This window comes from Bubalus kerabau, chromosome 1 (genome assembly GCF_029407905.1).
Source record: "Bubalus kerabau isolate K-KA32 ecotype Philippines breed swamp buffalo chromosome 1, PCC_UOA_SB_1v2, whole genome shotgun sequence".
In the NCBI taxonomy this organism is placed as follows: domain Eukaryota; kingdom Metazoa; phylum Chordata; class Mammalia; order Artiodactyla; family Bovidae; genus Bubalus; species Bubalus kerabau.
The window spans coordinates 78,663,901-78,675,000 of NC_073624.1; the positions used below are offsets into that span (position 1 = coordinate 78,663,901).

Genomic DNA, 11,100 nt, shown 5'->3' on the forward strand with positions numbered 1-11,100 from the left:
TTTATTAAAGTTATCTTCAAACTGTCCTTAGATTTCAGTTACCTTAAAAAAGGCATAATCTTTGACCTTTTTCTGTCAGATACTAAAGAGAGGGAAGAACCAGGTTTCTGATATTGTTACATACATTGGGGTGGAAGGGAGATGGTGGTGGGAACAAATAAAATTTAATGCTGATGATTGGACTAGTTCTTTTCATTGCTCTGACCTGCTTTTAATTTCCTGTTGTCATTAATCTTGGTGTTTCTGGTTTTGATTCCGATGAATTCCTTTGAGTCTCAGTTCTGGTTTTGAAAATGGAATGCATTTAATATCGTGGGGCAGCTAGTGGGATTTCAGGGAATAGAAACTAACTATTTAGAGTTGAGCACAGCCAAGATTGTTTAGTCGCTCAATCATGTCTGATTCTTTTCAAGCCATGGACTGTAGCCCGTGAGGCTCCTCTGTCCATGGGATTTTCCAGGCAAGAATACTGGAGTGGGGTGACAATTCCCTTCTCCAGGGGATCTTCCTGACCCAGAGATTTAACCTACATCTCCTGCATTGCAAGTTGATTCTTTATCACTGGGCCACCTGGGAAGCCCAGAACCAAGATAAAAATATAATAATCATGCTTAAGTCTGAGATACAAGACTTCTTATTTACTTTCTTTTACTCTGCCTAGTCACTTGTTGTGGTATAAAATATCAATGCAGGTATGCTTAATACTTTAATTACATTATCATAATCCTAGTGAGCGCACACAAAGACTTAACACAATCAATGCCATAAAAGAGTAACATCTTTGCATAAATGAGCTCTGCAGTACAATACTCACCACATCCCTGCCACTTGAACTCCCAGTTGAAAAATAGTAACATCTCAGCTATTAAATGTTAAATCTACCTTGGAGTCACTCATGAATGAGTGATTCAGTAAGGGATCAGTGTGCAGAGTTTGGAACAGGACCTAGACTGTAGGAGGGTCTCAGGCGTGGAGACTGTTGGCTACCTTGAGCCATCCTGCGTAGAAGAAGAATTGTAGGAGAGTGAAGATTGGAATGTAAAGATCTAAGTCATGCCCCGCATAGCCTTTGGTGGGATCCAAAAACTGGCGTCCAATCAGGCAGGCAAAGAAGAAGGTGTAGACAGCCAGCGTGACCACCTGAAACAGAGAGAAACCCTACTGAGAGCACAGCCCTGGCTGCCCCGAGACAGCCAGCATGCCAAAGTGGGCAATGGAAAGAAAAAAATCACATGCCAAGGATTTGATACCTGGGTGTAAACCAGCGGAATCCCAACCCAGTCATAACCAAATAAGAGGCTGCACCAGGAGCGAAATCGGTTCATTTCCTAAGCCAGAAATAGATAAAACACGATTTACTAAGATGATAGGTGTGGTAAATAACATTTACTAGGATTCAGAATATGGCTGTGGCTTTTAGAAATACACCTATAAAATAATGATCACGACTTTGAAAGACTAGAAATTGGTTCTGAAGGCCACTCCAAAAGGAAAATTTTGAAAATGACAAGCTATTGACATCATTCAATGATGTACAAAAGTGATAAGTACAGTTGTACAGTTTAAAAAAATATAAAGATAAATCAGGATGGTATAGAAATATCCCCTATTCTATTGAATTCATAATTTCCCACTATATATTTATAGGCCCAAAGGGGTGGTGGAAATACAGTAGTTAATATTTCAAAGAAATCATTTCTAAATTATGTGGAGAGCAGATTATTTTTTGTTTCGTCTTTTTTGAAAACATGCATACTGAAGATCTTAGAAAAAAGCCTAAATACATCTATGCCTTTCCCCCCAACAAATGAACACTTTAGAATACTTCTATTGATAGAAAATCTATCTCTGTTAAAGCAGAAAGGACTGAATCCATTGATTTCTTTTTTCTCTACTGAACACAAGTTATTATTTAAGACTGAGAAAGAGTAAATGCTAATTTAGGAGCTATTTTAAAATCATTCACTCCTTTTAGCCTAATGAAGGCAGGAGACTGTCATGGCACAAATCTGTCTAGCCCATCTATAAATTTGTTTCTCAAATGCATTCAGGATTATTTCATTTAATGAAAACACAGCTTTGTTTCCTGGGTCATCTGGAAAGCTGGTTAACTTTGCTAAGTCACTTCAGTCATGTCCGACTCTTAGTGAACTGGTGGACTGTAGCCCGCCAGGGTCCTCTGTCCATGGGATTCTCCAGGCAAAAATATTGGAGTGGGTTGCCATTTCCTCCTCCAGAGGATTAACTTTGGGATATTCCAATTTGGGGGAACTGACTGGGGATTTGGGTCCAGGATCCTGGAGTTAGGGATGGCAAATATGGCTCTTGGGTGCCAGAATCTTCTGAGCCCTTTGCAGACATTGCTGATCAATCAAGGAACATTTTCTTGTAGAGCCTATTACAAAGCCTGTGTGTGTTAGTGGCTCAGTTCCGTCCAGTTCTTTTTGACCCCATGGACTGAAGCCCACTAGGCTCCTCCATCCATGGAATTCTTCAGGTAAGAATACTGGAGTGGTTTCCACTTTCTTACTCCCGGGGATCATCCTGACCCAGGGATTGAACCTGAATCTCCTGCATTGCAGGCAGATTCTTTACTGTCTGAGCCACCAGGGAAGCCTATTATAAAGCCTTCAATTCAGTTCAGTTCAGTTGCTCAGTCGAGTCCGACTTTTTGCGACCCCATGGACTGCAGCATGCCAGGCCTCCCTGTCCATCACCAACTCCCAGAATTTATTCAAACTCAAGTCCATTGACTCAGTGATGCCATCCAACCATCTCATCCTCTGTTGTCCCCTTCTCTGCCCACCTTCAATCTTTCCCAGCATCAGGGTCTTTTCAAATGAGTCAGTTCTTTGCATCAGGTGCCCAAAGTACTGGAGTTTCAGCTTCAGCATCAGTCCTTCCAATGCATATTCAGGACTGATTTCCTTTAGGATGGACTGATTGGATCTCCTTGCAGTCCAAGGGACTCTCAAGAGTCTTCTCCAAAACCATAGTTCAAAGTAGGCTTTATAATGAATGATGAAAAAGTTGGCTTAAAACTCAACATTCATTACAAAGCCTACTTCTGCTTAAAACAGCCTCTAAGCAACCACCTCCAATCAACTTCAGTTAAAACTGTGTTATATTCTCCTCCTGCATTTGAGGGTTCTAATCCTAGCCCAGTCTTTCTGGTTCCTTTGGAACCAGGATTGAACAAAGCAGACTCGTCCAGGTCTAACCTTTTACATCCAAGTCCCTGTTGGTGTCTGAGTCGTATCTTTTAACTGACGTTTGCAATATACTTACAGTCATCAGTGATTGAAGATCAACACTGTCTCTGATTCTACCTTCCTTCCGGGCTTTAGCTGCGAGATTTCCAAACCAGATGAATGGAACCCAGTATTTCAGATGAGGAGATTTGAGGTGGTCGAATAATTTTCTTTCATCTGCTGTCATAAAACCTTTACACAAAGTAAAAAGAGATAGGTTATACAGACTTGATTTAACATTAATGTTTGTCTTAGTTGCTCAGTCGTGTCCTACTCTTTGTGACCCCATAGATTGTAGCCTGCCAGGCTCCTCTGTCCATGGGATTCTCCAGGCAAGAATACTGGAGTGGGTTGCTGTTTTCTTCACCAGGGGATCTTCCTGACCCAGGGATTGAACTGGCATCTCTTATGTGTCCTGCATCGCAGGTGGGTTCTTTACTGTCTAAGCCACCAGGGAAGCCCCTTAGCATTAATGCTGCTGCTGCTAAGTCGCTTCAGTCGTGTCCAACTCTGTGCGACCCCATAGACGGCAGCCCACCAGGCTCCGCTGTCCCTGGGATTCTCCAGGTAAGAACACTGGAGTGGGTTGTTATTTCCTTCTCCAACGCATGAAAGTGAAAAGTGAAAGTGAAGTCGCTCAGTTGTGTCTGACTCTTAGCGACCCCATGGACTGCAGCCTACCAGGCTCCTCCGCCCATGGGATTTTCCAGGCAAGAGTACTAGAGTGGGGCGCCATTGCCTTCTCCGTTAGCATTAATATCTTACCCTAAATATTTCAGCGTCTACTATGTGAGCATAGACTGGGGGATATTCAAGAAATAAAAAATAATGCGGTACCTGTCTCAAGTAGTTTTTACTTGTATTAGAGAAAAGGACTATTTACCTCTGTGAGGACTGCTTACATACATTGCCTTATATACCAATATATAACCGTTTGTGTGTGCATGCATGTGTGATCGCAGGGCCAATAGGAAGCAAGGTGACATTAAATGTGGACTAGGACATCAAGGGAATGTCTCTTCTTTAGGGTTTGGTAAAATTGAGAACAGGAATACTTAGAATTGTTCAGATTTAAAGAATAAAAGTTGATAATGTATACAAAGCACTTAGTGTTTTGCCCAACAGGTGAATCACATGACTTTTCCTCCTGATGCTTCTTTTCAAACACCTAATTAACCAGGTTCTCTTCTGAGAAGCCTTCCTTGATTCCTTCTGTCTCTCCCCTTCAAATCACCACAGGGCTCTCTCTTGCCTCATGTTATGGTCGTGTTAGACACAAATGTTTCCCCTGCTAAGACCCTTTGGGAGGGCAAAAGGCATATTGTCTTCACAGTCCCCACAGCATTTTGCATATACTTTAAAAGTGTTTCTTTGATTTTGTGTGTCTCCGTGTGTGTATGCGTGTATGTACGTGTGTGTGTGCATAACACAATTTGCTTCAGCTTTCAGTGACTTCTCTGAGCCTCAGTTTCCTCATGTGTAAAAGAGATAATAATGTCTACTTCACAAGGATGTTGTAGAAGTACCTGAGATGGGGAACATATGCCAAGAGGTTAACATAGCACTTTGCACATAAATAACACTCAGGAAGTGTCATTATGTTTCACATATTATGTGAAACTTTACTTATCCTCCACCTCCTGCACACCTAAAGAAGAGACTTGAATAATAGGAGAGGAATAATAAGGTAGCAGGTTTATTTATTAACAAACATTTATGGAATGTCTACTATGTAAAAAGATTTGTTCATATAAATATGTGCTTCAAAAGCTTACTGTTTACACTTGACCTTTTTTTTTTTTTTTTAATTCGATTGAGTAGTTCAGTGGGCACAAAAATCCTAACAGGCTACAGAAATATTAATGGGGAAAGTAAGTCTCATTTTCCCAACCAACCAGTTTCCCTCCCTGAAGGAAATCACTACAACCAGGTTATTTTGTATATTTCCGGAGAAGTGTCACAGATTTCACACAGGCCAAATTTTTAAAAACACAAATGACTTTATACTCCATACATGTCTGCATTTGCTTCTTTTTTTCAAGTTATATCTTGGAGATTTTTTTTGTTAAGATGTGGTGAGCAGAATCATTCTTTTTAATGGCTGCATTCTAGTTAGTTTTGTACAATATCTACACAACTAGTCTTCTTCTGAACAGAGTTTCAAGTTGTTGTCACAACGCACTGAGCTGAGCTCCCTGTGCTGCAGAGCAGCTTTCCGCTCGCTAGCTATTATACACGTGGAGTATACATATGTCATTGCTGCCATTTCAATTCATCCCGCCCTCTCCTTCCTTCCTGTGTCCATGAGACCTTTAGGGCAAGATTCCCGACCCAGTGTTGCACCTTACAGTCTCATGTGCCTGTGTCTTAGCCCAAATGCCTTTTAGAAAATACCACTGCCTTTGCCTTATCCCCAGAGGTGTTGATTCAATTGGTCTAGAGTAAGGTCCCAGGGTAAGCATGCTTTTAAATCTTCCTGAGTGATCTAATGATTTGGGTCCAGGCAGTTGCATGTTTACAAATTTCTGCAGGAAATTCTGAACTATAGCGATGCTTGAAAAATCACTTTCTCACTGAATGAAGATTCTGTTAACTCAGTTTGAAATAAACAGAGTAACAATTACAAGGCGAGTATTTACCAACAAGAGACTAGTTTTAGATAATACTCAGGTTATTTACATTAGCTTTGAAAAGTCTGCCCATGCCAGGGGAACTGAACTCTCTCTGGTGGTCAAAAATAAGAATGAGCCCGAGAATTCTTGTCTTGTTTCTCAGTGCATTTCAAAGTTGTTGCATGATCTAGATAATCCATTTGGGTTTTTGTTTTAAAAGACTTACAGAGTATGATTAAATCTAATGATAAGTCAGTAGATGACCTGTCTTGGCTCTGTGTTTAAAGACCTACTGCAACCTTTCACCCTTTCCCTGGAAGTCTATTCTCAGATATTTCATATCAATTGTCTAACAGTTACAGTCTTGGGATTCATAGTGCAGTTTTCAAAAATGACCGCATGTGTATACTTGGCTGAAATCTCTGTCATTTGACCTCTGGTTATTTTTTATTCAGGAATATGGATCAAATTGTGCTGGCAAGTCCTTTCTGGCTTCTTAGCAGAAAGAAAATATGCAGAGTGAGGAATTATTTAATGCAAACACTAAAGCAAGAGTTAGGTACCCCCTTCCCCCCATCCCTGTCGTGTAGCAAACCAATTGGTTGAAAAGCGACATGTAGAGTTAGGAAAGCAGGGGGTTTAAATGTTCAGTCCAAATGTACTGAGCACTTTGCTAGGTACTGTGAAAAACGAACCAGACACTAATGTGTCCTCCAAGAGTATACAGGCAGAATAATTTTTATTATTTCCTGCAGGGTTATACGTCTTATACAAAGTAACCCTATCTTTGGAAATTGAGTTACTGGTCCCTTGAAAGAAAAGTCTAGATTGTTAGTGAAATCAATTTAGAGAGCATCTGTTATTAAATGGAATGCTATCATCATCAGTGCTTCAGACCATTTTAACCAGAGATCAATGATATTTTCAGAATGTGGTCATTATCCTCATCTCTAAGGTTATGTTTACCACAGGTATCGATTTGCTGCAGTTTGGCAATACCATCAGTTGGCTTATCCTCACGTTACCCTGTCTCCTTCACATATCTATCTTCATGCCACATCTCCTCAGACCCTATCCACACTCCTAACATTGCTATTTTATCTTGCTATTGCATCTGGCTTGAATTTCTCTTGCTATCTCTTTTCCTTCTGGTTTTCTGGCTAGTTCAGCTCTGCTCAGCAATTTTCATATTGCTTATCCCAAAGAACACTTTTTAACATTTCAAATCAGAGTTTAAAAATATATATATATATATAGATATACAATTATGCACACGCACAGTGGCTTCCCAGGTGGCACTAGTGGTAAAGAACCCACCTGCCAGTGCAGGTAGACATAAGAGATATAGGTTTCATCTCTGGGTGGGGAAGATCCCCTGGAGGAGGGCATGGCAATCCACTCCAGTATTTTTGCTTGAAGAATCCCTTGAAAAGAGGAGCCTGGCAGGCTATAGTCCATAGGACACAACTCAAGTGACTTAGCACGCATGCACACACACACACACACACACGTTTGTATTTTCTTGTGACTTGAATTGTGGCTCGATGGAGAAGGATCTGCTGCTGCTGCTAAGTTGTTTCAGTCGTGTCCAACTCTGTGCAACCCCATAGACAGCAGCTCACCAGGCTCCCCCCTCCCTGGGATTCTCCAGGCAAGAACACTGGAGTGGATTGCCATTTCCTTCTCCAATGCATGAAAGTGAAAAGTGAAAGTGAAGTCGCTTGGTCGTGTCCGACTATTCATGACCCCATGGACTACAGCCTACCAGGCTCCTCCATCCATGGGATTTTCCAGGCAAGAGTACTGGAGTGGAGTGCCATCACCTTTTCTGAGGATCTGCTACTTTAAGGCAAAATTTTATTGCTTTCAAACCAAAGGACCACTTAAGTCCATTAATCAACAGTATTCCAGCAATTGCAGATTTGGTCGCAGCTGAAGCAGATGTCTTTTGCCTTTAAAGCAGAGCATGCCCGTCAGGCTCTATTAAGAGAATAGCTAAGAGCTCTGCTTCTCAAAACTTTTATCAGGGTTTCTTGCCAATTCTTTCTGAAAGAGTAACTTGTGCATTCAGCATCTCAGCTGTTCTCAGAGAGGTGACTTCTTCGGAAGCATTGCAATGAGCCTGATTCATTTTCCTCTCTGTACTTTCCAAATGAATGGAATGAAGCCACCAGATTCAGCTGCAGCTGTTCTTTAAATTCAATGGTAGAAGTTCAGAAATCCCTGTCAACTGGGAAAACCAAAAGAAGGCAAAATGCGACTGAGGGAGAGATGCAATCACAGTGTGAAGGCATTGTGGAAGGCAGTATTCAGACGTATTTTTTTTCTCTATGAACCACAGAAAGAAAGATATCCCAAAACAATTATTGGCTTTTCTGGATGAGGTGCCCCTTGATTTTTCTGCTCTGTTCCATTCCATTCCATAAAAATGCTGGTTCCAAGCCATTAAAATGATTTAAGAACCCAAGAATAAGTTACAACCCACAATTTGAAAAGCTTGAGATAGGATATGGTTGAGTAAAGTCAGTTTCTGGGGTAGCAATGCTGAACACAGACAGAAACTCCTCTATTTTCCTAATGTGAGCAAAACATCTCTAGTCTGCCATATTCCTATCTCTAAATTAGTATCCTATCTGGTAGCCTTCTACACATGACTCACTGGAAATACCATTCACAAAATCAGTGCTCTTAACTCCTGGCCTGTCCAGGTGGCCCAGAATTCCATTTGCGCTGGGTAAATTGATCTGAGACAATTTGCAGATAAAGTTGGAGGAATTAATAGATGTGCTCTGGTGCAAGACTTTGCTGCACAGTAGAATGGTCTAGGGAGCTTTAAAAACTCCCAATGCCCAGGTTACACCATATACCTATTGAATGTTAAAATCTGGGGATGTGAGCCAGGCATCAGTATTTGTAAAAGATCCCTAGTGATTCCATCTTATAACAAAGTTTGAGAACAACTCCACCTAGTGCAGAATCACACAGCAAGCTGGACATTTTGGCTTCCTTGGTCTGGGTCAAACACAGTGCTTCTGGGGAGCCTGTTTAGAAGTGGATTTCTGGCTCCCAAACCCCAGAGAGTCAGATTCATAGGCTGTCTGAGAAGCTGTAATTTAAATAAGCACCCTTGATAATTCACTGAATGTCATGATCTATGGTCATCCTTTGAGAGGTACATGATTGATGAGCCTTGATTTAACTCCTAAAACAGAGCTGTGAAAAGTGAAAGTCGCTCAGTCATGTCTGACTCTTTGCGACCCCATGGACTATACAGTCCATGGAACTCTTCAGGCCAGAAAACTGGAGTGGGTAGCCTTTCCCTTCTCCAGGGGATCTTCCCACCCAGGTCTCCCACATTGCAGGCCAATTCTTTACCAGCTGAGCCACAAAGGAAGCCCAAATAGAGCTGTGGGAGCCTTCAAACACTGAGCCAAGACTGCCCATCCATGGCGTTAATTCAAGGACGTGTGCTCTTTCTGTCCCATGTAGATCCAGTGTGCATAGGTGAGTCAAGTTTCACTCACAAGATGACATTCAGTCTGTTCTGGGCTCATCATGTGAGACTATAGGCGTAACTGACTCAGACTGTTAAGGTTCAGCCAACAGAGTAAAAACTGGCACAGCCGTGAATACCACTGTCCCTTGATCATGTCTCCTGTAGCACAGAACAGTGGGAAATTTCAGAGAGACCAGGGAGCCCCAGCACCACAGAATGCATCCAGATAAATGCGAACAGCAGACCACAGGGCAGAAAGTCAATACTACACAAAATCTATTCTATTTTACTTAGTGGGAGAAGATCACCGATTAAATGATCTAAGTGTGGGGCTGGACTTCCAGTCAGTGCATCTAGAGTTAGAACTTTTATCTCAACAGTCATTTGATAATTGAGAGCTTACTTGATTGTATTTATGCCTGTTAACCATACATGTCACTAAAAATTTTGATGGGATGTCCACAGGCTCTCTCTCATCAGAGCAGAAGCTCAAGGAACTTCACGTTAAGATTCCAGGCCTTTGAGAAAACAGAATTGTCCTTTCCCTAAATTTTACTGTCTTTTAACCACTCTTACAGGCTACCATGCACAGAAGGAAACTTTTTCAGAGAAACCTAAATGCAATGCAGTGATGTGAATTTTAACTGTAAATGTATTTGTGCTTCTTTCTGAAAATGATTCATAGAAGAAAAGACTTGTAGCAATCTTTACTGACAGTCGAGGACAGGGGCCATACCCACACTTGCTTTCAGCTGTGCTTCAGTGCGCAGCACAATGCCTGGCATGCTGTCTGTGCGTGCGTGCTAAGAAGCTTCAGTTATGGCTGACTCTTTGTGACCCTGTGGACAGTAGCCTGCCAGGCTGCTCAGTCCATGGAATTCTCCAGGCAAGAATGCTGGAGTGGGTTTCCATGCCCTTCGCCAGGGGATCTTCCCGACCCAGGATTGAATCTGCATCTCCTACTTGCATTGGCAGGCGGCTTCTTTACCAATAGTGCCACCTGGGAAGCCTCAGTGTACTGTATCCACGCAATAAATCTTTGTTAAATGAACAAACGCATGACAGATTTAGCAAACGGATTTAGTACTGTTTCTTTTAGAGGAATGTATACCATTTTCCTTTACCTATTTTTGTGCTTCTGGTAAGGAATTATGAAGGGAAATGTTTTCTTCTCCTAATTACTGCGAAACTCCAGATAAAATGTTTTGATTCAGTCTCACCATAACATAAACCCAATTAAGGCCATCACTTAAAATGGCAAAGATCTGGAATTGAGCCACTGACTTGACTCAGAATGAGTGACATCTTCCAGGGCAGGTGATTGAAATGACTGGAATTTTCCAGGGTAGGTTTGTAGCCAAGAGGGAAAATAACAGAGGCTCCTGGGTTGCAGCTCCTCTGGCAAATAAATGTTTGAAAATGGACCAGTGCTGGGAACTTTTGGCATAATAAGCAGTTTTTTTGATTCGATTGCTATGTTTCTATTTTCATGGGAGCATAAAGAACTTTTAATTTATGATTTGGGAAATGTAACATCAAAGTTTATGTACTTCCCAGAATAATGATTCTTCTAATTTCCTGGAATAATGTAACTTGAGTGTCCAACTTAACGGCAAGGAATGTTCAGGGACCAGCAGGTGAATGACCTAGTCCACAGGTGTGGAGCCCCTGGCTGGGGTCTTAGGGCAATATTTCCAGAATTGGCCAAGCTCCACGGCAACCACTGGCATGGGCCATCCTG

The 11,100-nt window shown here is 41.7% G+C and overlaps 1 protein-coding gene across 14 annotated transcripts in view; it reads right to left on the reverse strand.

Moving 5' to 3' along the window:
* Positions 1–11,100, reverse strand: part of BEST3 (bestrophin 3) — a 64,830-nt gene that overhangs the window by 42,726 nt on the left and 11,004 nt on the right. For all 14 annotated transcript variants that reach the window (XM_055580372.1, XM_055580370.1, XM_055580369.1 and 11 more), the window contains 3 exons: positions 3,289–3,443; positions 1,251–1,328; positions 988–1,140 (listed from right to left, as the gene is read on the reverse strand). In XM_055580372.1, coding sequence (XP_055436347.1) covers positions 988–1,140; positions 1,251–1,328; positions 3,289–3,443 — 386 coding nt within the window. The remainder of the gene's footprint in view (positions 1–987; positions 1,141–1,250; positions 1,329–3,288; positions 3,444–11,100) is intronic.